Source organism: Gallus gallus, chromosome 13 (genome assembly GCF_016699485.2).
Source record: "Gallus gallus isolate bGalGal1 chromosome 13, bGalGal1.mat.broiler.GRCg7b, whole genome shotgun sequence".
Classification (NCBI taxonomy): Eukaryota; Metazoa; Chordata; class Aves; order Galliformes; family Phasianidae; genus Gallus; species Gallus gallus.
The window spans coordinates 11,728,862-11,756,729 of record NC_052544.1 but is presented as its reverse complement, the minus strand read 5'-3'; the positions used below and the strand labels follow the sequence as shown (position 1 = coordinate 11,756,729).

General features: G+C 51.8%; 2 protein-coding genes and 1 non-coding gene across 4 annotated transcripts; 2 read left to right on the top strand and 1 right to left on the bottom strand.

Annotated features, from left to right (window-relative positions):
- The first annotated feature begins 396 nt into the window (after positions 1–396).
- On the top strand, positions 397–9,293 carry SAP30L (SAP30 like). Its single transcript, NM_001397472.1, has 4 exons — positions 397–910; positions 2,634–2,756; positions 4,383–4,481; positions 6,413–9,293. The coding sequence occupies exons 1-4, from the start codon at positions 725–727 to the stop codon at positions 6,539–6,541; spliced, it is 537 nt and encodes a 178-aa protein (NP_001384401.1). The 5' UTR covers positions 397–724; the 3' UTR covers positions 6,542–9,293.
- A 1,215-nt stretch (positions 9,294–10,508) lies between these two features.
- On the top strand, positions 10,509–10,581 carry MIR1778 (microRNA 1778). The gene has a single exon (NR_035279.1). It is a non-coding gene; the product is annotated as a microRNA 1778 (primary transcript).
- Positions 10,582–17,905: 7,324 nt separating this feature from the next.
- Positions 17,906–19,438, bottom strand: HAND1 (heart and neural crest derivatives expressed 1). Of its 2 annotated transcripts, none has more exons than NM_204965.2 (2): positions 18,815–19,438; positions 17,906–18,340 (listed from the first exon to the last, which is right to left on the bottom strand). In NM_204965.2, exons 1-2 carry the CDS (start codon positions 19,319–19,321, stop codon positions 18,239–18,241), a joined length of 609 nt encoding a protein of 202 aa, NP_990296.1. In that variant the 5' UTR covers positions 19,322–19,438; the 3' UTR covers positions 17,906–18,238. The 2 variants fall into 2 exon arrangements, with proteins under 2 accessions (NP_990296.1, XP_046756248.1); XM_046900292.1 differs by having other exon boundaries at positions 17,906–18,337.
- Positions 19,439–27,868: the final 8,430 nt, after the last annotated feature.

Here is a 27,868-nt window from a genome sequence, read left to right as displayed (position 1 = left end):
TGTTTTGGGCTCTTGTTTGTTTGTTTGTTTCTGGGTTTTTTTTTTTGTTGTTGTTGTTTTGGCGGTGTTTAATTAGCCCAGCGCTCAGGCAGGGACCGGCCTGGGGAGCCGCCGGGTTCCGTCAGGCCTCCCTTCGTGCGCGGCCGTGAGGGGACGCGGGCCCGGCGCTGAGGGGAGGCCGCTGCAGGTGGGAGGGGGTACCGCGGTGCCCTGGCAACGGCGGGCGCCCCCCTCTCCCCGGCCTTCCGGCTGCCGTGCGAGAGCGAAGGAGGGGCGGGGCCTCGCTGTGGCGGCAGACAGACGGCGCTACTCTCCAATAGGATCACAGAGCGGCGGGGCTACGCTCCGCCCCCCGCCTAACCAGCGCCGTGTCTGCAGGCGGGGGGCGGGACTTCCGCCGCCGGGGAGGCGGTTTTGTGTGTGTGTGTGAGTGTGTGAGAGCGGTGTGAGCGGGGTCCCGGCTTTCCCGGGGGCAGCGGCGCTTCTGAGCTCGGCGCGGCCCGGCCCGGCCTCCGCAGGCACTGCTGGGAGCGAGCGGCGGCGGGGGTCCCTCCCTAGCCGCTTCGGGGGATCCCCCCCGTGAGGGGGCCCCTGCAGGCGTGGGGGGCCCCCGCGGGCGGCGGGGTCCCCCCGAGGGCCGCTCGCTGAGAGGCGGCGGCGGGGCGGCGGCTCCCTCCGCGGCGGTCGGCTCCGCGCTCGGGGCCGAGGGGCGGGGGGGTGGGCGATGAATGGGTTCAGCACCGAGGAGGACAGCCGGGACGGGCCGCCCGCCGCCCCCTTTTACGGCCAGAGCTGCTGCCTCATCGACGACGGCGACCGCTGCGTGCGGCCCGCGGGCAACGCGTCCTTCAGCAAGAGGATCCAGAAGAGCATCTCGCAGAAGAAGCTGAAGCTGGACATCGACAAAAGCGTGAGTCGCGGCCTCCGGAGGTTGCGCCTTCCGCCCTCCCTGCGGTTCCTCCGGCGCTGCGGGGTGGGGGGCGAAGCGCGTAGCCGGGCTCGGTGCTCCCACCGCCCTGCACCGCGCTCGCCCACCTCCAGCGCTCGGCAGTAGGGCGCGGAGTGCCCCGGCGTAACGCTGCAGCGGTTGCTGGTGGCACTGATAGACGTGGTGCAGAGGGGGGAGCAGCGCCAGGCGGAGGGCAGCGGGGTTTGTTTGGGGCGGGCAGACGGGCAGCTCTCTGCTTTGGAGGCTGCCTGCTGTTTTAATCCCGGTTTCGTGCTGCAACACGCTCGTGCTACCAGGTGAAATAAACGGTATGGATTGCTATCTCAACTTAAGTGTAACTGACTTGATTAATTAAGGAAAATGAATGGGCAGGCTGACCTCGTGGGTGGCAGCCCTGCCAGCGGGTGGGAACGAGGCGATCCTTAAGGTCTCTTCCAGCCCATTCCGTTCTATGATGCAATGAGTGCAATAGTGGAGAGGGTTACTTAAAAATAAACCATTGCATCAAACTCAGAATGTGAGGTGCCTTTTAAATAGAGCGCTTGCACATGTGTTGGCTGGTTGGCACTGAGCAGCTTGGTTTGCTGCTGGCTGCTTTGTGCCACGAAGTGACAGCTGTCAGCTCAAGATAGAAATGGGCTTGCTGGGCAGAGAATGCGTAGAGCAGAGCAGTGGTGGGGACTGCAGAGGGCATTTCTCAGAAGTGAGACTGTTGCCGGAAGTCTGCTCTGCCTGCTTTTCTTATCTGATCTCAGATTGAAAGCACTGAAAAATAAACAAGGTGAAGTTTTGAGTCCTTCGGTTTGGCAGCTTCTTCTGTTGGTTATGTCCCTTTTACACAGCCAAGAACCTTATGGAAGGAGGGGGAATGAATTTGGAAGCTCCGGAGTTTTAGGAATGCAATTTTGTTTCTGCTGGTCGCAGCGTGCAGCGGATTTGTTTGGTGGTGCAGTCACTTCATTCTAGAAAATAAGTCTTCATTGCTGGGTTAAAGGTTTCAGAGATAAAAAGAGGAAATCAGACTAATGAAATGGAGAGTATAAAGTGTGCTGCATGGAGGAGTTTTGCATGCAGGGTGCATCACTTGAAGGTATTCTTATCTTATTGGTATCAAATAATTTTGATCATTTGTCGTCCTTTTGTACGTGTGCTAGTTCTAGTGAGATAATTTCAGTTAAAATACAGGGTCTGTGACAAGATAAGCTATAGCAAAGGGATGCTTTTGCTGTCAGTTTGCCTCTTTTAATTGAGGTAATTAGCCAACTTCTGTTTTGTCTGGATTAATAGTCTCATGTACTGTTCAAACCAGAAAGTTCACAAGGCTGGAACAGGGCAACATTTTTCTTGGTAGCACCCTGGCAGTAATTCCTAAAGCAGATGCATTTCCTCCAGACAGTCCACTGTTGTTGTTTTTTTTTTGACATGTGATTACAACCATAAAAAAGAAATATGTTATCTGCAGAGGTTCAGCTGGAGCTCTCGAGTCCTTCATTTTCCTTGTTTTTAGTGTTTGTAGCGTAAGTAATCTTTCATGGCTGGGCTTTAAGATTAGAAATTTCTTAATGTTAGTCACATTAGAGGAAGTAAGCAGGTACTCTGTAATACTGCTGGTGAGGTGACTGTTGCTGGATGCCATTTTTACACTGCCTGTTTTGATTGCTTTTTTACCACTTCTGCTTTTTAGGTGAGACATCTGTATATATGCGATTTTCACAAGAATTTTATTCAAAGTGTCCGAAACAAAAGGAAAAGGAAGACAAGTGATGATGGAGGCGACTCTCCTGAGCACGAGGCGGACGTCCCGGAGGTCAGTAGCTGCCAGGTGGCTGTAGATTCTTTACCAGTTTTGTATGTGGTGAAATTTCACTTGGATATTTTCAGCGCCGCTGAAACTACTGTGAAGTTGCTCTGACTTTTTTCTTTCCAAGACTTAGCTGACGTGTGATATCCTGGTTTTCTTCGTCATCCCCATAGGAATTCTATGACCATGTAAAGCTTTCTATAAAAAGAGGTATAATAATCAAACTGCACAGCCTTGTGTATGTACCATTTTCAAACAGGGAGCTGCTAGGTTACTTTACCTTTTTGAGGTAAGAAAACCTTGCTTCCTTTTTTTGAAGATAAGCAAACTGTGTATTTACGGAGGGGACTGGAACCTGATGTGGTTCTTTGTTAGCTGGCATGCATCATTTTGCAAAGACTCTAGAATATTGAATCAATCTCTGTATTGGTGATTACCAGAGATACTAGGCTTCTGCAGATCCTGATATGTCGTACTTCTAGCACTGCTTAAAATTACATTCAAGTTAAATAAATGTTACCACTACAGTCTATATTTTAAGAAAATAGGCATTTTTTTTTTCTGCATTACAAGATAGATAGAATCACCTCTACTTTGTCCCATTGTATGCATTGTTTGCTTTGTGATGATTCTGGCACTGTTACCACTGCGTGGAGTTGTGCAAAGGTAATTCTGATGGAGGCTCTGAGTTCTGGCCATGTCAGCAGAGCCCTCTGCTGGATGTGCCACCCATGCTGGCAAGAAGTGTTTCTCCTCAGAGGAAAAGTAAGGCATTATGCCAGCAATCCACACACCTTCTGCTTGGGGGTTTGGAAGAAGCACTGAGATTTGTTTTTGCTTTTGAGGATATGTGACCCTTTGTTGTAGCTGTTTGTGCTTCTGTTCCATCTGGTTTTCTGCTGAAGCTTTACAATACTGACATCACATCAGTTACCATAACAGCTGGTGAAAGCCCAGCTGGCATCCAAGGATGTCAGTGCTGCAGCGTATGTAGGCTGTGTGGTGTTTTAAAACTGAGAGATGCTCATCACGTTACCAAACATGGAACTCTGCAGCATGTCAGTCTTTATGTCATTTTTCTTCACTTTTTTTTGGGGGGGGGGGGAGGGATACACAAAACTTCTGTCTGTCTCTGAAACATGGCATTTCGCACATGATCTTCATCTTCCTGTAGGCTCCCCCTGCAACCTGCTTGTAAACAGTGTGCTCCCCATGGATATGTTTGAATTCCGTTTTATCTCTGTGCTCTGTCTTATGTCACAAGGCATTTGTTCAGTGCCTGCTAAACTGATATTTCGTATGTGAGCTTTTCAAACCTTATGGGAACAAAAGGTTTCCTTTTGCTCAGAGCTTGCAGAGGTGTGATTGATAGTAGAAATTGGCCAGCAATTCTGTTGACAGCATGTGAACCAGAACAAAATTCTGTATTTCCCTGAGGCTGTTCTAGTCTTTTAGCATTAACAAGTATAAAATAGACTTAGATTTGTCCGTAAGGCAAGCTGATGTGGTTCTGAATGTGAGCAAGGAGCAGCTCTGTCGATGAGGAAGTAGTTTATTTTTAGATCATTCTGCATCTATGCTTAATAGATGCTAAAGTGAGTACTCATCCCCTGTTCTCTGTTTCACCTCCAGGTCGACTTGTTTCAACTCCAAGTGAATACTCTGCGACGTTACAAGAGACATTATAAGCTGCAGACTAGGCCTGGACTCAACAAGGCTCAGCTGGCAGAAGTAAGTGATGATGAAGCGTTAGTATTCTCTCGTTATTAAAATTCTTTTTTGCTCCTATGCTGGAGTGCCCATTTCTTGATCACTAATACGTGTAGTGACTCTCTCACTAACATGTAGCATGCGCTCCATGGCAGATCCTGGGAGATAGATTGAACAGAAAGCTATGTGCTTTCTTTCACCGGGGTGGTCATGGGAATCGTGGAAGCTTGTTCTTGAAAGCATGTTTTAGTAACTTGCTTTTTCCTGCTTCCTTTACTTCCATACTTGTAGATATGATCTGTTACCTTTAGGAAAACAAACTTAGTTTTGACTGGCCTGAGTGTTAGCTGAAGACGGCTGTTTTACTGAAATTAAAACTTCCCCATTAACAGTCACCTCAAGTGCCCCTATTTTTTATTTCCTTGCAGCCACCTGAACTGGTTGAAATTGCTTATTTTTTAAGGCAAAATCACTGACTGTGACTTCAGATTCCTTATTTCTCTCCCTTGTCCCGATGTGTTAGGATTCTCTAGTAAGTCAATAAAAGGGTTTTTTTTTTCCTAAAGGAAAAAACTACTGTTTCTTTCACACCGTATTTATTGAGAAATAACTCTGCAACTCTGTTAGTCAGGGTAGTTGTGCTTGACATGCATCTGCTCTTCTTTCTCTCCTAACATGATCCTAAGGCATTCTCCAGGAAATGTCTTCTCTACACTTAGAGGAACTGTAGCAGTTACTGAGTGATAATGAGGTTATTTTTGTAAGCTGGAGTTTTCACAGCTGTCTTCCCAAAGACTGAACAGTTTTGCTATTACTTTAAAGAACAACCTAAAAAGACAGCAAAACACTTTCTTCTTCTTGCAACGTCAGCTAGGGAATGAATGTAGAGAATATATAGTGTAGTGCACATAGGAGTAAGATGATTGTATGTCCTCATTAGTATATCAGATTTATATGTTATAAGTAACCAGTCAGTTGGTTGCCTCCTGCCATGAAGGACTGCATACTTTAGCAATTTACCATGCATATGCCCAGGAGGGAAAGGAAAAAAAAAAAACCTGCTGTGCAAGCGGAAAATAACCTTAAAGGGAGCCTAACTTAAAGTTGTCACACACTTCCCAGATTTCCTGTGAAGTCTGAGCAGCTTTGACACTACGCTGGATCCTCGTCCAGCTCCCATGCTTGAATCACTGCTGCCTGAGGCTCTTAGACTCCTGCTGCTACCCCACCGTAAGGAAAACTCAAACTTCCATAAATCTTCTTGGAGTGACTTATTGCTCAGCCTGCATCAATATCCAGCTCTGGGGCTGTATTGAGTACCAAAAAGAGCTTCTTCAGTGTAAGAAGCAGGTCTCAGCCAGCTCCAGTGTTTTCTACATCCATTTTCTGAGGGGAAAAAAAAAAAGAAAGCAGCTGTGGTTCAGGACTTACATTCAAATATGAGACGGGTAGCCTTAACTGAACCCTGACACTCCCTTTGCAAATCCCCAGGGATTCGTTTTGGTGAAAGCTTACCCAGTGTATTTTCCTTTAGACTCTAAGACTTTACTACATCTGGTTCACATAGCAAAGCGTTTCAGTATTTCTGACACCCGCCTTAAAATACTGGGATGCAGGAAGACTTTACTCTTCCAAATAATCTCGGCATGAAATGAGAATATGCTGCTTTGGCAGGAGGACTTTCTGGCTTTCAAATTCCGCTTGTAGGTTGGCTGCAAATACTGCTGACATAGCAAGACTGTGTTCTGCTCATATGAACATTCCAGCTGTAAAAGGGAGAGACAGAGAGGTAAACGAGGACTGACTGTTTGAATTGGTGCATGTTTGCCTAAAAGTATATTGTGCTCAGCGACCGTAAAATCAGTTTTTGGAAAACACAGGGAACCTGGAGTTCTGATTATTTCTACTTTTAAATTTCCAAATTTCTGTCTTTTTGCATGTTGTCCTTCCAGACTGTCAGTCGGCACTTCAGGAATATTCCTGTGAATGAGAAAGAGACTCTTGCTTATTTCATCTATATGGTGAAGAACAACAAGAGCAGGCTGGACCAGAAATCAGAAAGTAGCAAGCAACTAGAATGAAGACTAACAAGACTTGGAATAGGAGAGATCTTAAAGGAACACATGGTATTGTGCTTTTTAGATATATAAAAACTTTTGAGGTATATTGTAATTTTTTTTTAATGCAGTAATTCTGGATGACAGAAAAGTATAGACAGTTCTTATCAGGAATATTTGAGAACACGTGCACACCATTTTTCTGAAGACTTCTCATCCTCATTTAAAAGTCACATTGGAATAAAGCAATGACAATAACAAGGAAACAGAGTAAACTTTTAGGGCTGCGGAATCTGTTAACGTAGTGTTTTAAAATGTTTCTGGAAATCTACATCTCAATGCAATTTAGGTCACGGATGGCTTTTTTTCCCTGAATTCAGCTGTCTCACCAAACGCCATGCAGTTTTTCATGCAGGACTGGAATAGCAGCAGAGATAAAATGCGTTGTCGAGGTGCATGCATCAGCAGTTTGTTTGAAGCTTGCTCCCCACATACACGTGCTCTGTCTTGCCTTGAGGTAGTGCTTCAAGTCTCAAACGTCTACAAATGCTCCAGCTCACCAACTCTACTCCAGTGAACTACTCAACTAGTCTGAAAATTGATTTTTTTTTTCATCTTCCCTTCTCCCCCCAAAATGGAAGCCAAACAACTTCCTAGAATCTCTTTTTTCCAATTTGTTTTATTTAAGAACTCACTTCTTAATTGTCTATAAGCGTTTAAGGACTTTTGCAGGTCCTCAGAATGTGGTATCAAGGCAAATTTGCTGGGATTGATCATGTTGGTAGAAATGCTCTTTCACTTCACTTCTACGTGTTTCCCTTGTATTCAAGGCTTAATGATAGTAGGTGAAACAGTGGGTTAAGATGTCTGTCTCTTAATCTCTGTGCCAGATCAAGTATCAGTCAGAAGCAATGTGACTTTTATACTGACACTGGTCTTTAGCAGGTGTCACAAAACTGCAGTGTGGGTTAGTGTGCTCTGCTTAGCGTAAATCAGACTTAAGCTAATGGATGTAGCACAGTAACCAAGGTGATGAACTGGCTGGAGAGTGGTGCATTTCGTCTGTCTCTGTGAGCGAGCAGAAGTATGGAAGCACTTGTCTTTTGTGAGCGTTACTTGTGCTTTCCTAAGAGTTCTGTGACATGGAGGGTGGATTGCTGGTACTTACAAACAGTGCTGTAGACAGAAATATCTCTGGTTTTGTTATTTAAAGCCAAGGTGTCCTTATAAATAACACAGTAGTTATTTGGGCTAAAGGAGTTAATGAAATTGTTGGTCGTGTCTGTCTGCTCTCCACTGACCTCAAATTCTATACAAGGGGATCTCGTGATTTAAAGCACCACTCTGTTTTCATGCTGTCCTAACCATTGTCTCCATTGTGTCGCAAGATGCCAAGACTCCACACAGAGAGTATATTCTCAACAAGCCTTAAACACTGAAGTCAACAGTTGAAAACATTGGCTAGCATTTTAATAATCTGAAGCTAGATGATGCTTTGTTGAAGAACAGAACACGGTCACAATCCCAGCTCGATACTGCATCACATGTTTTGTAAGGCACGAGTGAAGCTCTCCTGAGGTCTCTTTAAAAAATCAAGTCGCAATTTAAAGCAAGGTGTTCACATCAGCTTTGAATTGTGTGCTAACAGTCTAAGTAGATGTTAAATGAACTTCAGCACGTTTAAGTTCTGTGTCATAGCCAGGAATAATCTGTTATGGTACATGCCCCAGTTGCGAGGTTTTGGGAGTGTGGTGGTTTCAGCATTTCCTTGTTCAACATCGGGCAGGAGAAGTGCTCAGAGAATGAGGAGAGAATGTCAAGTACTGGTATTTTGTGAATGTCTAAAAATTTCTGACTTATGGTGATCCTTCCTGGAAGGACGGAGCAGTTCCCACATCAGTCAAGAAGATCTGGCTTCTCTCATTCAGGACAGATAGCTAAAAGGGTATTTTCTCTGACGGCATTCAAAGTGCTCATGTAGTCAGAGGATATTATTAAGGGAAAATGAGTTTCTGAGTTGAGAGTTACGCCTCAGCATAACTTGTAGACCAAAACTGTAAAGAAAATGTAGTTTGTTTGGGGTTTTTTGTTGTTTGTTTTATTTCTAGGACTAAATACATCTGTTGGGGTGTTTTAGCAGCCAGCAGCAAAATGATTCTTTTCAAGGAAATATGGTGGCAGGTTCCATCTGTTCAGGTGTATTCACTGGAATGCTTTGTGCAGAGGTGGTATCCAGGAATTTGTTTTATTTTTTTTTTTTTGAAAATAGTCAATTGATGTAAAATGTGATCCTTGGTTTCACTCTTAAAGCAATTATACTTTTGTGAAAAGAAAATAATAACGATGTGTGATGATGAAGTGATGTTTACCAGCCATTAGCAGTTGTTTATAAGGTGGAAAGCTTGGGGGCAAGATACCAAAAAAAAAAAAACCAAACCCAAAAGAGTCTTTGGCTGTCAGACCCCATAGCCTTATAAATCCTTGCGAATGCCTTATTGCCTTGTTCTCAACTTAGCTAGAGCAAAATGCCTTGAGCAAACGAAAGCCGATGTCTTGTTGGAAGGGTTAGCCACTTTATGGCTGCCATGCTCTAAACTGAAATCACACGTCAATTCAGTAGCAATATCCATGTTCAGGGTGCCTGTGATTCTTGAAAAGCATTTAGTAGTGTCTAATAACCAGAAAACGCAACAATGCAATTGTCATTCTGTATAACACCGTTCTGTGTATCTGATTCCTTATGCTGCATGCCAATTAAAAAAGACTTTCCAACTCTTTTTTTTTAATTTCAAAGTAAATGTGTTTGAACCTCACACTTGTGAAGCCATGAGGTAGGATGTTTTCGTAGCACTTTTAGATGAGACTCGTTGGAAAGGCAGAAGACCCGGATCGCTTTGGCTGGTAATGATGTTTGGTGGGTGTTTGGTTGGTTGTTTTTTTTTTTGCCTCTTTTACATTTTGCTTTTCACAGTTGGGCCTTAAATTCTGTCTAGCTTTGAACCATGGAGCACAAGCCTTGGGGCATGGAGGATGACCATATGTCATTTTCCATTTATGATGTAGTGGAAGCTTATTTCTTACAAGCCTGCGTAGGAGATGTTCACCCAGGGGCAGAGGAATTGTCTTTGAAGCCCTCCAGCCGTTACATAGCCTAACTCAATTGCATGGCCTAATTCAATCCTCGTTGAAGAGCTGCATCAACTTCATTAGACCTCTGATCAGATCCAAAGCCATTAGTATGAAATCCAAATAATGCAGAAACATCTCTACCAGAGTTAATTTTATCCTGTGTGCTGACCCTCTGCTCTCTTTAAGGGAAGAAGAAGAAATAATTACTGGTAGTTATTGGCTTGAGCTCAACTCAAGGGAGTTTGAAATGTGAAGAGTGAAGTCAGCAACAATCTGGTGGCTGAGAAGTGCGTGCATTTCCAAGGAGGCTGTGTTAGAATGCAGTTTTTGTAAAGCTTTGCCTCACAAAGAATATTGCATATCAACCTGAAGTAAGCAATTGCATTAAAAGCTAATGTTTCTTCTGACAGGCACTTTAGATGTTCAGACTGAGAAAAGCAGAGGGGACAGGCTTGTACTGCTTGGCCCCAATACTCTGGTGTCCCAGTTTTCCTCAGAAATGTGGCTGTAAACCACCAGATACCGTGGTGTACGAGGTTTGATCTAAACATGTTGTCTGACATTTTAAAGTTGATCTTACGTACAAGAAGAGAGGGTTTGAAATCATGAGCCAAAATAATCCGTAGTAAATGCATGCTTTCAAGCACATCATGATGGCAAGGAGAAAAAGAAACAGGACACGGCCCATGGAAAGGCTGAGCAAAACACGCTTCCACAGTTAGCAAGGTGAGGGAAGACTCGTTCTGTGTTAACTCTAGTAATGGATGTTTTATGAGAGGGGAAGGAGGGGGAGCTGTGCACTTTACGTCTTTTGGTTGAGCCAAATGTAAATACCAATGGGAGATCTTCAGCAGTAACTGCAGTTGGAGGGAAGAGAAATGGTCTGCTGGAGGACTGTTTATTTAAATTGGCAGATCATTATACTTCCCTCGAGCACTAGCGTCACTTTGCTTCTACAGTTTAACAGAGTGGGTAATAGGAGGTGGTCTCCCTACCAGGAGGAGTCCTTGCACTGCCCACAGCGTCGACTGAAGAGTCCTAAAGGTGAAGGAATGTTATTGATGCCTCACTCCTCTTGTCACTGATGTCCTTTAGCCATCTCTATCTTACCAAGATGGGGGAGATCTCGTTTTCCACTTTCGAAGTGCAAACAAGCTGTTAGGATATAAGATACTCCTTGCACTTTTCACAGCTGTCCCTGATCTCGTGTTTTTGACTTGGCTGTGAACACGTTCACTGTTAGAAATGCATGAAATGGTTGAAGACAGTGTGGGGAGTGTTGGGGGCTCCTGCCTTAAACCCAAACTTCCCTCGCAAGCATCTCTGCAGGCCGTGCTGTACATCTCCAGCCTCTCCCAGCTGCACTCTGGCGGGGTTGGGTTGGTTCCTGTCCTGCCCAGCACTGTGGCGCAGGGGAGGTGAGCAGCAGGTAACTCACAGAATGGCTTGGAGTCTTTCGGTGGCTTACTGGGAGAGGAAAACTCTGTTCTCTCTTCTGTTTCTGGCCTCCATGTGTTGTGCTGATATTATGCCAAATGTTTTGGACACCTTGTATTTTTAACTGTGTAATATAGTTGTGTATTGTTAAAGCTACTTAGTAACTTATAGCAAAACTGTAGAACTCATTTCTCTGAGGTGTAGGAAATGTCCTGCTTCCACTGTGTATAAGACTTTAAATCTATACTGTCTGACAGAGATAAAATGCTGAATTTCACTTTAATAAATGATCTATCTAGCAACAAGGCCTACATTCCCTTTTGTGTTTGCTTTTCCTCTCTTAGCATTTTCAGCTCCAGAACCAATGGCGTTTTGCTTTGCGTGGATGTTTTGTGTTTCTGATTCACTGCCCAGCTGCTAAGGTGGGTGCTACTCCAGGGCAACGCTAACGTGGAACGTCACAGTGTTACATCAGTTAAGCAGGGAGACTGTCTTCCATGGAGAGCTCTGTTTTATTTCATTTTTCTGTATTGTGCTTCATCCTGACCATCACCCTTGTAAGCAAGACACCTCCTGTGTTTTGCTTCAGTAACAAGTGAGTTATGGCAGAAGCTATGGCTGGAATACTTGTTCTCCTGAAGCCTGTCATGGCATTTCCTAAGTCTCTGCTGGTACTGTCTGAGGTATGTTTTAACCTTGATTTTTAGCCAGGAAAGAGGTTGTAGCACAGCTTTTCAGACACCTGGACTATCACAGAGAAGAAGAATAGAACATTGAGAGCTTTACACTAAAAATACATTACCTGAATTTTTCATTGTCAAGTCAAATGACACTGATGTGCAGCAAAGTCAGCGATTGGTAATTGCTTGAATCTCATTTCTTAGCTAAAGGCAGGCTGAAATGCAGTGGAGAGCTGGGAGGAGCTGAGCTGGCACACCAGAAGTGCCCTTGTGTCCTCACTGCCTGCGTTTGGGAGCATTTGGAAGCCTGAGGAAGGAATCAGGATCTTTTTGCACATGCTGTTCGTGTCCTGGGGAGCCCTCAGTTGAAGATGACCAGACCAGAGCTCGCAAGGAGCAGGAGTAGAAGCTTTGTAGGACATCCCCTGCACGTTGCCAAGCACTTTTAGGAGGTGTCAGGGAAAGGTCTTCAGGTGAGGACAAGGGCAGCAAACCCCAATGGAAAGGGAAGAGCTGCATCATTTGCATTCCCAAAGCTGTGAGGTGGGTTCTGCCAGCACAGTGATGAGCTGCTGGGGGGAAAGGCAGCAGGGCTGAAGGGAAAACAGCTTCAAGCAGCAGTTTTGCAGGTGCCAACTTTAGCATGCGGTGTATACCGGGAACTCCACTGCTGGAAACAAACTGCTGATGGATCTGCAGCTCGCACCGACTTACAGATAACACTGCTTAATCTCGCGCTGTGGCTCCTCGCCAAGCAACCTACGGTTTTCGTGCTCCAAACCAGGGAGGAATCCGCTCAGTCTCTTTTTGTGTTTACACAGAAACTGTGCGGCGAGCAGACTGAGCGCCCTGGCCCAGACCATCGCGTCTCCTCTGCTCCCAGCTGCCGTGCGAGGGCAGTGTTAGCTCACTGTGCTGGGTGCCCACGGACTGGGAATAGCTCCCTGTCCCCAGGGTGGCTGCTGGGCAGGAGCTGGCAGGGCTTGTCAGCCAGTGGAAGCGGAGCGATGCTGCGGTGGGATGCGAAGGCTGTAAACATGGTTGGTTTGTTGGTTATTTTTTTTTTTCCCTGCTGGAGATTGAAATTGAACGCGTCCGACTGTCTGTGTGAGCCCTCCTGCAGCCTCCTTGCTGTGCTGATGGAAACCAGGCTCCGCTTCTCCGCTCCTCGGAGCGAAAGGAAAGGGCAGCACAGAGGATTGGGGAAAAAATGCAAATGTGCGTTTAATGGTTTTATGTTTTAGAGATGTGATGGAGCAGAGCAGGCTGAGGGTGGAGGGAGAGCCGCAGGGCTCGGGTTTGCTCTTTTTCTTTCTTCTTTTTGTTTTTTAATTTATTTCTCTTGTATCCAATGAGAGGTGACAGTGTGGCTCTGCCAGCACTCAATCTCACTTTGCCAAGAGTTGGAGCCGATTTCACATCTCTTATCCTTGCAAGCACCATTGGCTTCTTTCCTAAGTACCTCAAAGCCCCCTAATATGCTTTTACTTGATTGTTTTTGGAATGTTTTCCAGTATCTGCTTCTTCAGCAGAGAGCACGAAGGTGGAAGCACAGCTGCCCATGCAGGGGAAAGCAGCAGCTAAAAGGCAGGTGAGGAGGGAAGAGTTGGGCTGGGGGGATGCTCCCCTGCCACAGCTCAGGGCAGCGAGGTCTGAGGGTGTAGTGATGGACAGCATCACCAAGCTCACCAACCCCAGCTGTGGCCACAGAGGAGGCTCTGAGCACAAGAAGTGTCTGAGTGTTGCCTGCAGTCTCCTCCTGGCCTTGACGCCCGTGTGGGCAAATCTGCCTTGTTCATGGGACAGGGGAGGAGCTGGGTTGCATCCCACAGTGATCCCGTTGGCAGCACAACTGGGTGTCTGGGTCTTTGCCAGCCCTGTGCCTGCTGAGCAGGGGAGGCTGGCAGCCATGTCCTGGTAGGCTGTCCTGAACAACCCAATCCATTCAGTTTGGGGCTTGCTGTCCAAATTGCAGACCCTTCATTAGGCTGTGAGGGCAACAGGCACCACATTCAGCCCCAGTGCATGGAGATATGGGGAAACAGCCCAGCACCACCCCAGCCACAGAGCCCAGCCAGGATCTCACCGACTCCAAATGGGGCCATTCAGCTCTTCTCTATCTGGTCAGCCCTGGAAGGATCCCTGTGCCCACCAGATTGATGTTCTCATTGATCCAAACCCACCTTTCTAATAGAAGCAATTCCCTCACCCTAGAATTTCCACCATTTACGGGATGTGAGCTCTGTCCCTCGCATAAAAAGCTGGGCTGGTGTGCAGGAAGCACTTGGAACAGGGAAGGTGAACAGCTGAGGGAGCTTTCAGTTTGACACATGTTGTGCAGCAGCTCAGCACATAGAGCTGCCCAGCCCTCACTTTGGGAAGCAGCTCCCAGCCCAGGCACTCCAACCAGACTGCTCCTGCAGGTCAGTTATGGGCCAGGAGAACTTTTTTTTTGTCAAGGTAGCTGCAGACTGAGGAAGAAAAATCCTTTTTCCTCTCAATTCCTCTGCTTTCGGCTGCTGGTGACGCCATACATTCCCCTGGCTCTCTGGTTACTGTAAAATCTCTCAGGGTGGTCAGGACCTGAATTCCTCATGCAAAAGAACAAGCAGGCAGAAATGAAAAGGGAACTTCAGAAGTAAGGATGTTTGCTGTGGAGAATGGTTACTGGCCCCACCTCGAGCATGTGGGCATTGTGAGAGCAGTAAATGTGCTCTTCTCCCAGCTGGAGGTGGATCCTTCATGGAGCGAAGCAATGCAGGTTGGTGTTGATAGGTGTAGGGTATGGGACTGTGATTTGTCCACTGTGCCAAGGATGCTCTTGGGAAGGGTGCATTGCTCTGGGTTTTCTTCCAGCGCTGTTGGCTGTATGGGGAAATCACAGTCAGATCTGGGCAGATCACGGTGCTGGTGGATCCAAGTGGGGACGGTCAGAGGGGTGCAAAGCCAGAGAGTGTGGAATTATTTAAACACTCTTACGTTTATTTATTTTTATCTGCCTTCTACCTGCAGTGTCACCCTGCGCTCGGAGGTTGTTCCTACAGCTGTGGTTTGGGAATAAGTCTTCTCTTAAGTGGGTCTCCCAGTCACATGGCTCCGCAAGTACGGAGATTCAAGGAAAAGCATTGGGAACATTGCAGCTGAGGGGCCCTGTGCTGGACAGAATCCTTCCACCTGAGCAGTCCTTGCAGGAGACAGTCTGACCCGGGAGTTGGCAACTGGGCTCAGCGGCTCCGAGTGTTGGGAGAGGATCAAAAAGCTGCCCCGGCTGTAAATCTCTCACCTGCCATCTTCCTTACTGGAGCTTGTGGCCATTCCTCCGAGGTCGGCCCCAGGTCAGGATTTCTCCTGTCTCTTTAGCCCCCAAACCTGGAGATTTTTGTCTTATCTTTGACGCCATCTTGACACCGAAAACAAATTATGACCCAATTACCCCTCCCGAGAGGGGCTGGGGCTACCTTAAATGGCCACAACTGTCAGGCGCTTCCTTAAGAGCAGGTCATTACTGGGGGGACGGGGCAGTGATGGGGGGGAGGGACGACACCCTCCCCTTGGTATAGGATCCCCTCCTGCATGGAGACATCCCATCCTGTGCCAGCTGAGCTGCATCTGACCTGCAGGCCAGGGCTGACTGCTGGTGGGTGCAGGCTGACGTGCGCAGGCCTCACCAACCCCATCACACTGCATCTGCCCTGGCCCTGGCCGTGACCTTCGGGGGAAGCTTGAGCTGAGCTGCCACCGGGACTGGGGTTGGCTCTGCTGCAGTGCAAGGCACCAAAGCCCTGAGTTTTAAAAAGTCCTTTTGTTTTTTCTCTATCAGTGCTCTTAGAGGACAGCTCCGCTGCCCCGGGTGCCCGTGTGGCTCTCGCTGGAGGCTGCAGCAGCGCTGAGCTGAGTGCCGGCCTACTGACAGCACCCACACGTATCCCATGCATCTCCCCATGCTGTGCCGCTGCATCGGTTCTGCTCCCCTTCCCACACTGTGCACAGCACCCCCTGACCTCATCGTTTTGCTCCAGGTCCCGTTTTGCTCCGGGCTGGGGTTGGGGCTGGGCTTGGGTGTTTCTTTCCCTTTTTTTTTTTTTTTTTTTTTGGCAGATTGGTATTTTATTTGGCTCCATACTGTCTACTGAGCTGTCCAGAGTAACCCTTCCCTCGCTGCTTCTGAGATAAGAGAGGGCTCCCTGGAGATCAGATAAACAGGCCCATAAATACCTACAACAACAAGGAGCGGGGTCTCGGCTTGGCAGAAGTATGCGAAAGGACGAGAGAGGGCTCTTCCAAACCCCAGAGCTGCAGGGATGGGGTGGGAAGGACCCAACAGCGCCGCTGCCCAACTCCCATCTCTGTGTCTGCCAGGGTCGCCTCCACCATTCCCGGTGGTCGCATCCCAGTGGAGGCACTGCTGCACGTAGGGTGCTGCCCCGGGGCCGTTTGCTCCCCGTGAGCTGCCGTGCCCCAGCGGCACCAAGTTCACGGCAGGGTCGAAGCGGAGGTGTGCCATCAGGTGGCCAAAAGTGCAACGCTGACGGCCCAGCCGCCACTCGGTACGTGTTGCTGGGTGGGAAAGGGGATGCTTTGAGGTGGGAGCAGCGTGCAGCTGCCTGCCCTCTGTCAGGACGTCCCCCAGCTCAGCTCTCCCTGCAGGCCGGGCTGCTCGCACACACACGCAGCCCATCTGCACCACAGGGGCACAAGAAACGTGTAGCGTTCATTCTTGTGATCTGATCTTACAGAAAAATCTCCTCGCTGGAAACCCCGTGGACATGGAAACAGTGTTTTTGCTCGGAAATCCACGGAGTATGGGAGTGGCAGTGTTGTCCCAGGTGCTGTCTGCCAGCAGGCACTGTGCACCCAACACCAGTGGTTGGGGAGCTGCACCAACCGTGCTGGGCATCCCACTGCCAGAGCAGGAAAAATAGCAGCAGAGGTTTTTGGTGGAGCAGTGAGAACGGTGTCCCCAGGCTGCAGGTGATGGGAGCACAGTGCTGGGCCCAGGGACACCTCCGCACGTCCCCTCTGCAGCACAGCCGTCCCCACACCCATCGCCCTTCCTCCCACCCCACGCTATGGGGCAGCTCTGTGCGCTGCCATACGGGTGAGGGATGTGTGAACAGGAGATCGGGCTGCACCCCGAGTTCACGGCACAGCGGTGTCCAGAGACAGCTTTGGGAGTGTCCCTGGATAAAGCAGCCCCGTAAGGGACGATGAAACAGCCGTAAATAGGACACTGACAGCCACTTTTCTGTACGTTGTCTTCCTTCTTTTTTTTTTTTTCCTTTTTGTTTTTACAAAGGCCCCCTTCTGCTTTAACTCGCAGAGCCGATGCCACGCGGAACTTTGTGTAATGCGAATAGAAAACAGCGGGCGGATGGCTGTGCTCGGGCACCGAGCGCTCCTCCCGGCACACAGCCGCGGTGGGGTTGGAGGGGCCGGGGTGCATCGCACGGCCCGCTGCTTTCCTTACACCATCCGTACCCACAGCACGGCCATACGGATCCGGCCACGCGCACAACGTGGTCCTTAAACCAACGGCCCTCATAGGAACATCTGCGATTTATAGGTGTTGCATCCTTGTCGATGTATTTCTAGCGAAGTAGAAGATAGCGTGCTCCCAGCTAAGCCCTCGTGTTAACCGTACAATGAATTGATGGCGTTCCCATCCCGCTTTTGCCCCGAGCAGCCCAAGGAGCCGTGACTGAGAGGCTGCAACGAGGAGGTTTGGGGTTCTGTGAGCATCGAGGTGCCCGAGCGCGGATGGGTTGCTCAGCCCCGCCGTAGCGCTGCGGGGAGCTGTGCGGGGAGGGGAATGGGAACCGCACGGCGCGCCGTCCCGTGCAGCGCTGCGATGGAACGGAGCCCGCGGTGCCGACCCGCACACAGCGCTGCGGTGCAGCCCCGAACCACGCGCCGGGCGGGGGCTGCAGGACGGGGAGCTGCAAAGAGTGCCCCGACGGCCCCATCCAACGACCAACGCCGCGGTTCTGCAGCCGGCGGGGAAGGAGGAGCGGGCGGACCCGGCGTCGTTTGCATAAAGATTAAATTTTATTGTTATTCATTTTTTTTTAATTATTCCGGTTTTTTTGTGTTTTGTTTTTTTGTTTTTTGTTTTTTGTTTTTTTTCTGTTTTGTTTTGTTTTAAATACGTGGTGTGGCGCGCCCGGTCCCTCGGAAAGTGGTCATGCAGAGCTGAGGTAGAACGCCCGGCCCAGGCGCGGTCCCGGAGGCACCTTAGGTAGTTTCAACGCAGTCTCTCGGCCGCGATCGGGGTTTCTCCGCTAATCCAACAGCGAACGAACAACACCGATCCCACCCGGCCCGGCTCGGGCGGGGGCTGCGGGCGGCTGGGGGAGCGGGGACGGCTTCAAAACGGGGACGGAGCCCGGGGAAGGGGGGGTAGGGGGGGGAACGGCGGCACCCGGCCCCGCTGTGCCTCCTCCGCTCCCCCCCGGCGGCATTGCACATGGAGCGGGGCTCAGGGGTTCAGTTCCAGAGCCCAGACCTGCTGGGGCCAACCGGTGCGGCCCTTCAGCTTCTTCTCGCCGTGAGCCAAAGGCTGCGAGTACACCTCGGGCTGCTGCGGAGAAAAGAGCGGTGAGGAGAGGAGAGCCGGGCCGAGCAAAGCGGCTCCCAGCAGCCCCGGGATAGGCAGTCTGCGCTTTTCTCCTTTTTTTTTTCTATTATTATTATTATTAATATTACGATCGCAGCTGTTGTGAATGTTATTACTGCCGTTACAGTTATCATTGCTATTACGATACGATGCGATCTGTTCCTCCCGCTGCGGACGGCACAGCCGCGGCCGCCCCCGCTCCGATCCGCCCCGGCTGACGGGGAAGGGCGGCCCGCCGCGATTTCAGCCCTCGGGCCGCCGCCCCGCGCCGTCCGCGCGAACCCCCGACCTTTCCTCCACCGAAATCCCCACCGTTACGCTGTTTCTTTTGTATTTTTAAAGGGGCAAAACAATTCCCGGCAGCGCCGGGGAGGGTTTTCCCTCAGCCCCGCCGCTCCCGTCGGGCAGCGCAGGGGATGGGCCGCGGCCGCCGCTTACCGTCTCCCGTTTCCTCTTGTTCTCGCGGCCGTCGGCTTTCTTGAGCTCGGCCTTGAAGCCCTCGGGCTCTCCGGGCTGGCTGTCCCTGGCCAGCACCTCCATCAGGTAGGCGATGTAGCTGGTGGCCAGGCGCAGCGTCTTGATCTTGGACAGCTTGGTGTCGGCGGGCACGTTGGGGATGCACTCGCGGAGCTCAGCGAAAGCGCTGTTGATGCTCTCCGTTCTCCTCCTCTCCTTTTTGGGACCCCCGACCCCTTTCCTTCTCCCCAAACGACCGCTGAGCGCTTCCAGCCTGCCCGCTCCTCCCGAGCCGAACTCGGCGGGGCCGTACGCGGGGCTCTGCCCGTGGAGCTCCGGGGTCACCTCGGCCGGGTTCAGCACCCAGCCGGGGAAATAAGCGCGCTCCTGGTGGCAGCGAGCCGCCGGCCCGAAGAGGAAGGGCTCGTGCAGCATGTGGTGGTGGTGGTGGTGGTGGTGGTGGTGCTGGTAGCCCCCCACCAGGTTCATGGTCCGTCGGGGCCCCGCGGGGCTCAGCACCGCTCCATGGCCGAGCTGCGCTGCGCTCCTCCGGGCGGGCGGCGGGGCCGGGGCTGCGGCGGCGGTGGTGCCTTTGGGCTTTGGGTTGTTTCGTTGTTGCTGGGTTGGGTTTTTTTTTTCTTTCTTTCTTTCTTTTTTTTTTTTTTTTCTTCTTCTTCTTCTTCTTTTTTTTTTTTTTTAACCCTTTCTGGAGCCTCCCGGCTCTGCCTTTATGTAGGGCCGGGGCCCCCCCGCCGAGGAACCAATGGGGAGGGGAGGATGCTCGGGGGCCCCGGGGGGAGCGGAGGGGCGTTTTATTCGGGCTCACACCTCCGCCACTCGCTCTCCTCCCTCCCTGCGTGGAGAAAGGGGAGAGCGGTGACCAAGGGGGGACCGCAGCCTTCGTGATCCCCTCTGCTTCCCTCTCCCGAGCCGGGATATCCGCGCCCCCTCCCACGGAGCGCCCGTCGGGGGAATGGAGGCGGCTGCGGGGTGCGACGGGGCCGGGTGGGCACGGCGGAGCACGGGGAGCTCTGCTTCCCCAGAGCCGCAGTCATGGGGGGGACGGGGGGCACCTGGCCCCGTGGCAGCGGTGCGGCCGAGGGTGCTGCAACGCGGGGAGGAGGGTGAGGGCACAGCAGGGAGCACCCCCAGCTAGGTATGTTGGGATGGCGGTGCTGGACCCTCAGGTTGTTGCATGTGAGCCCCGTATGCAGGGAGCGTGTTGCACCTCCACAATCAGCACACACAGATGTGTTGCATAGATGCGTGCAAGTGCACGTGGGGAAAGCACACGTACAGCACTTCCACATGAATGGGCACACGTCACGGAGACACCGCGTGCACTGCTTGCACAACTGTGTCACATACACACTGAGCTGCAGCCACGCACTCTGTGCACACACCCGCAGTTAATGCACTGCACACACACATCATGCCAGCACACGTGCGTTACATGGCCTGTGCACACCCACCGTGTGTTCTGTGCACAGATATCTGCACGCTGCGTGTGCACACACACACACACACACATTTATCCACACACATACACGCGTATGCACACCCATGCACAGAAAACACACACCTACAGATGTAAATACATAGCAATTACCCTGTGCGTGCACACAACCGCATTTCTGACAGGACAGTGGGCACGTGGGGACGTGCCCTTTCCCCATCCCAGGATGGTGGGGTCCCAGTGCTGCTCTTGCACGTCCCCCATCCCCAGGCTGAGCCCTGTTGTGGCCGTGCTGGTTCACCCCTGGGTGTCGACTCCCCCAGCTGACAGCTCCGGGTGGCACCGGGGCCGGCCCCAGTTTGTCCCAGCGTGGACAGCGGGGCACTGCGGTGGTGACGGCGGCAGTGGGGCAGGAAGGGGCTCCGGCCCGAGGTATGTTAGCGATTAACGGCGCTTTGCAGCGATTCATCTTGCAGCGGAGGGTGGAAACGTTGGAGGGTTGTTTGCAGGCGCTTGTATTAATCATCCGGGCTAACACACCATTAACGTCCTCCTGCATTTTAAAGATGACAAATTTTATTTGACTTCTCTCAATCACGGTTCCCGGGCGGATTCGGGAGCCACTTAAATGCCTCGGATTTTCCATCGTTAGTTGTTACAAGGCGCGCTGCAGAGGCGGCAGGCAGGGCTCTGGGCCCCCCCATTCAGCGGGGCAGGGTGCAAAGGGGGTCCCCACTGCTGCCGGGCCCCAGAGGTCGGGGGGGGGTCCATCTCACCCCCTGCTTTGTTCTCTGACGATTCAACCCCCCCCCCCCCTCCCCCCCCTTCCCCACCCGCTTTAAACAAGTACCCCGCGCACATTTGCAAGTGATTACCCCGCCGTTAAGTCGGGCCTTGGGTAGGTCACCGTGCCCCCCCCCACACCCCCCGATTTCCTCCCAAGCGCCGGTGTCTGGGTGGGATCCCCGAGCCCTGCATGGGGCTGGGGGTGCCAATGCCATCGGGTCCCACTTTGTGCCGGCACAGCATCAGCTCCAGCTCCAGCACCCTGCTCCCTCTGGTGATCCCCAGCCTTATAACAGCTCTGATCCAGCAAATCACCAGACCGGGGTCACCCAGAAGAGCGTCCCCCCAAATCCCCCAAAGCCCTACTGCGTGCAGCCTTCTTACAGCTGCATCCCATGGGATATGGGTGGGCAACTGCAGCACCAGCGTGTAACGCCGGACCTCCTGAGCTCAGCCCCAGCCCAGACACTATCTTCCTTTACTCCCCTTCTGACAGCAGTCCCTGTGCACGCTGGAAGGATTCAGCTGAGCAAATAATGGGACCGCTGCGTTGATTTTCCTTTGGAAAATCATTCTAATCTTTCGTGTTTTAATAAAATAATAAAACCGGAGCCCTTTTCACTCCTACACCTTCTAAATCAAACCAGGCTGCCTTTGTCACGGCATCCAAATTTAGCACTTCTCCAACTTTGGGTGAGTTTCTTTTAGTTTTGCATCTCCTGTTCATGTTGGGGGGAAACGGCGAGCGGTTCAGATTAGGGGATTTATGGCTCGTATTGCAGGAGGAACTCTGCTTCTCCCCACCTGTTTTCCTTCAAATCCTGCCCGGAGAAAGGCGTCCTGCACATCGCGGCGGGGTGAGGCTATTGCTGGTCCGCAGCACCCCGGATCCATCACCTGCCCCTCACAGGGGCTGTGGTTTCAGCCCCCGACCCCGGGGCAGCCCCTTATCAGCTCCCGGCGCGCGGCAGCCCGGGCTGTGCTGTGACTTTGACGCCAGCTCCGCTCCCCCTCCCCTGCTCCCTTATCTAAATAGGAGCGTAAATCAGGGCCTTGGCAGATGCCCTGGCAGGACAGGGACTCCATAAAAAGGGGCTCTGCTCCAGCTCTGTTTACATTGCAGCCCCGTAAAATATTCCGCTTGTCTTCCCTGCAGCATCCCGGCACCTGGCTGCATCCCCACCCCGGGGTGCAGCCAGGCAGGATCCGTCCCCAATGCCCCCCCCCCGCCCCCAGCAGGTTGTGACCACCCCCCCAAGCAGCTCATACCCCAGCTGCCCCAAACCCGGCATCCAACAGAGCGGGGCTGCGCCAACCCCCTCAGGGCAGCTGGGCTGTGTCTGAAGGTGCCCCCGGGTATTTATAGCACTCTCCTGAACCAGCACAATAACCGTCACTCAGCACCTTCCCGGCACCGCTGCCGCTCCCAGCTTTGGGAAAAGCCCGGGGAAACTGAGGCACGGGCTGTGCTGTGCTGTGCTGACAGAGGTGGGTGCACGGGGTGCAGTGCCCCATTTTGCCCCCCTTCTGCCACCCCACCCCCAACCACCGTCACCCCACCGACGTCCCATCGCCCCGCTGCCGCCCATCCCCTCCGCACAACGCTCCCACTTCAGCCATTCCCCCTCCAGCAACCCGATCTATTTATGGCCGACCCGGCACTGCCTTGTCTGGATAAATCAAGCCGAAAACAAAGCTTTATGGAAAAAAGATTATTAAATTTTCCATGTGTTCCTGCAGGGATGCTCCAGGCGCTCGCTGTTTATTTTCTCCCCCTCTCCTCCGCGCGCGCTGTAAATGACACCGTGTTTACAGAAGTTTTTATGTCATCAGAGCGGAGTCACAGCTCAGCTTCCTCTCCTGTGTATTTTATGTAGATGGATGTGTCTGCGCGGAGCGCTCAACCCAAACACAGCGCCGGTTTATAGGAAAACGTATTTATTTGAAAAATCGTAACTCACGATTTCGGCAAAACCGGGCTCCACATTTATTGCCGCTAATGGGGTGTGGCGGCCATAAATTAACCTGGAAAATTGCTGCGGCCGAATCAACAACGGCTCATTGTGCCGGCAGAGCGGGGCAGAGCGGCCGAGCCCCAAAGACGTCCCGTGTCAGTTTGCGGTGACGGTGGGACGCGAACAATAGGAGAAGGGGACGCAGTGACGGCCCCGCGGCTCTGCCCCGGGCCCAAAGCTGTTCCCTCTGAGCGTCGCTCGGCACAGCGCTGTTGCCCGCAAGCAGTGCGCTCGGTGGAGGGGGATGTGCCACAAAGGGGTTTTCTCTTTGCGTTTCGTTACCTGCCGCGGACGCGCAATTTAAGATGATGGGAAAATGGGTCCGTGAGCTCCGAGTCGCAGCCCAGGTGCACGGGGAGCCTCTCTGCTCTTCTTCCTCCAGGAGAAACTGGAGCACTGAAGCAGGAGGCGCTTTTCTACCCCAAATCCTCATCTTTCCGCCCAAATTCCATGCAGAGATGGTGCGGAGCCCCGGAGCCTCAAGGTCAGGGCGGGGGTGGCACTGCTGTCCCCCAGCCCCGATGTGGGACCCGCGGTGCCATCCTCCCATCGGCAGGGAGCAGCGGCCAAAGCCACCCGCTGGTGCCGGCACTGACACAAACCAGCGCCCGCCCCTCCTCCGGACGCTTTCCACTCCTGAAGCAAATTTACAAGGGCTCTAAAATGTCATGCTCCAGGGCATAAGCCAACTGCTAATGGCTGGGGATTGGGAAAGACATTTCCTCCGTGCGAGAAGGATTGCATAATCGCTTATTAAGGCAGCTCCAGGCGTCTTCGGCCGAAGCATCTGGTTTGGGGCACGGCTGGAGCTGCGCTGCTGGGGCTGCTCCCGGTGCTCACCCTGATGTTAGAGCAGGATTGGGTTGGCTCACACTCACACGCGTGGAAAAAGAAGAGGGGCTATGGGGTGCGACCCCATGCTAAGGCTGAGCCGTGGTAGTGGCTGGGCACAGGGTGCTTCTCTGCTCTGGGTTGGGGTTTTGAGGTGGGGAAGGATGGTGAAAGCAGCACAGGCCTCCAACATCAGCCAGGAGCATCTGATAGGGCTGAGCTGCACTGCAGGCACTGGGGAGTCATAGAGTCATTGAGGTTGAAGAAGACCTCTAAGATCACCAAGCACAGCAGCTGACCCATCCCCAGCACGCTCATTAAACCCACAGTGCCACATCTCCACAGTTCTCAAACACCTCCAGGGATGGTGACCACCCCACCTCCCTGGGCAGCAGTGCCACTGCATCACCACTCTTTTGGGGAGGAAATGTTTCTAACATCCAATTGGAGCAGTGCTCTGAGTGAAGCCCTCACAATGGAGCAGAGTTGCGGGGGAGCAGTGGGGTTGGTTTTCACATGGGGTAGCCCAGCACCTCCAAGGTGCCCCAAGTCCTGCTCCATGCCAAAATCTGGTGGTCAACCTCAGCTGTGTGGCTCAGCTGGATTCTCCTGCCCTACGTTATCAGATTGCTGAAGATGGTGATATTTTGGCACCCCGTGCCCCACAGGCATTGGTTTTCTGTCTGCTCAGAACCAGAACAGTTTCCCAGTGATCAGAGCAAGTAGGGGCTTCTCCAGCCCAAACCGATGGGTTTCCCCATGGGTGTCCTGTATGTAAGAGCAGCTCGTGCACCTCTTTAAACACAGAGAGGGAAAAAAGGCAGACGAAGCCTCGTGCATAAGGCAGAGAAAAGGCAGATGCCACACATGTACTGAAGCAGCCAGTGGGCTCCAGAGCCGGAGGCAGGAAGCTAATCCGAGCAGAGACAAAAACCCAAAGAAACTCAGTTTTTGGAGAGTTAAAAATTAACAGGCGTCTGTTAGGACTTTTTCACAACTGAGAATTATTTGGGATCCGAGGGTTTTAAATAATTTTAGTGCTTTTTTCCACCCTCTTTTCTCATGTTATAAATGGGAGGTGGCAGAAGCAGGAGTGCAGCCTGAGCAGGGCTGCGAATATTTTCCTTTTTAGGATGAAAGCTTTTTGGGGAGGAGGTGGCGATGGAGCTGGGGTCAGTTATTTTTGTTGTTTCCTGGAGCTTTGGTCTACAGCCAAACAAATGGGGAGAAGAAATGGAAATCTGGAGGTCTGCAGAGCGGCCGTTCCTTCGGTTAAGAGGGAAAAAAAACAAGTTTTGGTGCAGAAAATCATTGCTGTTCACAGCTTGTACCCAAACCTCAGCCACACCACCACTGCTTTTATAAGCACAAACCTGTGCTATGTGGAGGGGAACACTGCTTGGGGCCGTCCCAGCTGCTTGCTCCATCCTTATCCCATCCTACAGCGCTGGAATGCGCTCCTGAGATACACAGTGGGGAAAGCACTGTGACTCCATGCCGTGATGTGACCCCACTGTGGGCTCTGTGTGTGGCTCCGGGTGCTGAGCGGCACCACGGCTTTGGGGAGTCCCACCCGGGGATGGGCTGGAGATGGAAAAGCGAATCCAGATCTGTACGGAGCAATGATTTTATTGTATGGCCTCCTAACACACTGCAGAAAAACGGTTTGGAATCCTGCTCCTCCTGTAAAAATGCTGATTTTCCCCACCCACGGTTCTCAAAAACGAAATGGAATACTTTGCTCTGAGCTGAAGACATTTCTGCTTTTGGATCCTTGCTTCCCAGAAAGTGATAATGAAGGGAGGGAAGCCATCCCCAGTAAAGTGTGCTTAATGGAAACTCCAGTTTGCTGTTAAACTTTACTGGGAAGCATTTGGGGTGGCTCCATGCAAACCAACTTTTCCACTTGAGAAGCCCTTAAAATTCAAGCCAAGCCAACCAACACGGCCATTTTTGCAGGAGGCATCTTGCTGGGGTAAAAGAAAGAGGTTTGTTTGTTTGGCACTGTAAATGCCCATAACTGCACCGGGGATGTGCAGAAGTTGGATGAGGAGAGGGACACCGATGGTTCTTTGCCTGCTGCCCATGGTGGGCAGTGCTGGCAGAGGGCACAGGGAGCCCTGCGTTGGTGCAGCCACGTTGTGGGTCAGATTAGGGCACCCCACAGTGAGCAGACAGACTTTCCCAATGAGATGCCACCAAGATCCTTCCATTGAATGTCAGTTTTCCGCTATGCTTTACCCCTAAAGAAATGGCAGTGATTGCTAAGGCAGCTATATACACACTGCCAAACCTGTTAGATACCATACAGATACGTAAACACAGAGCACCCCGAGTGTAGGGAGCAGTATGCCAATTACTGCCAATGGGTCTGAGCAAACCCAGTGGTTTGTAAGGGGCCGTGGGGCTGGGAAATCACCCTTTTGGAGGGTTGTTGGTGTTTTCTCGAGCCGAAACCGAAAGAAAAATCCTTTCTGAAGATGACAGCCTTAATTTACAGTGTCATTAACCAGAGCCGAAACCCAAGCTGGGCTGGGTCTCCTGTGTGCAGCGGCCCCCCCGTGCCTCGCAGCTGATCCGTCTCTGATTGTGCCAGATCTGCTGGTCCCGTCCCTGCTCCGCTCTTGTTTTTCTTCATATGGATGTTATTATTTAGCATATGGGACAAGGAGGCTGATTCTCCCCCTCTCTCACACACATCCGTACCAAACAAATGGAGCTTCCCTGGCGTATTTGTGGGGGCTCAGACAGTGGAGATGGGATGCGGGGTCCAGCCGGGGGGAGCCGTGCCTGCACCAGTAGGAAAAAACTCTGCAATAGGCAAAGCATCTCCTATTTGCCCCTAAGCTGCAGCTCTTCCTGTGCTGATAAGAAGCCCGGGAAGGCTCCCTGCAGTAGCGTGACACATTTTCCCCCCTCCTGGCCCAGAGGACAGGGCTGGCTGCACGCCTCGCTGGGGAAGAGCCCCAGGTGCAGACAGGGCTGGCTCCTTGCTGGTCAGACCCGCAGCCCTGCGGCTGAAGGCTTGCTGCTATCAGGGGCCATCGTGGCTCGAGATGCAGACAGAGATGCTGCAGGAGCCACGGGGCTGCAGGGCAGGGAAGGGTGCGGGGGAATCCCTAATCTGTGTGTCTGACATGGGGAGTCTGGGCACTGGGCAGTTTCCCACACTACAGTGCTGTGGACGGTCAAAACCTGAGTCACCCACGTTGACCATGGAGCACCCACCCACGTGGCTGAGGCTGCTGGTGGCTGGGTGCTCCACATCGAGCTGGGAGGGGGAGCTCAGGCCCAGAGGGATGCTGTCACTGAATCATAGAGTCATTAAGGTTGGGAAGGTCCTACCTATCTCAGCACACGCTCAGCTTCGCAGTAGGGTTTTCTCAGTTGGAGATCATAGAATCACAGGATTGGCTGAGTTGGATGGGACCTCAAAGCCCATTGGGTTCCAAGCCACCAGATCAGGGTGCACAGGGACCCATCCAACCTGGCCTTGAACATCCCCAGGATGGGGCTCTGATCACTCCCAAAGGCAACGAAGGGCTCAGACATCTGATCGCTCTCTCCGGGTGGCAAAGCACCAGGACTCCTTGGCTGCCCGCTGCCCTGCTGTCCTCTCACCATGGGCAGGGACATGGACAGGGACAGGAACAAGAGGCTGCTGCCACCCCGCACCACCCGGCCCAACACACCACGTCACTGAGCTGGCTGCGGGCCCGTCCTGCACTCCCTGCACCACAGCCATTGGTGTTTTTCCTCTTCCTCTGTCAAATCCCCCATAAATTTCCCGTTGCTGGCTCCACCAGCGCCATGTTCCCATTAAACCTTCCAGCCTGATTACATCCGTCAGTGTCACTGTCTGGGGCTGGAATGTGTCACCCTGCTCCAGAGGAGCCATTTATTTATATGGAGCAGAGCATTTCAGGACAAAGCACTGTGTTGGATCAC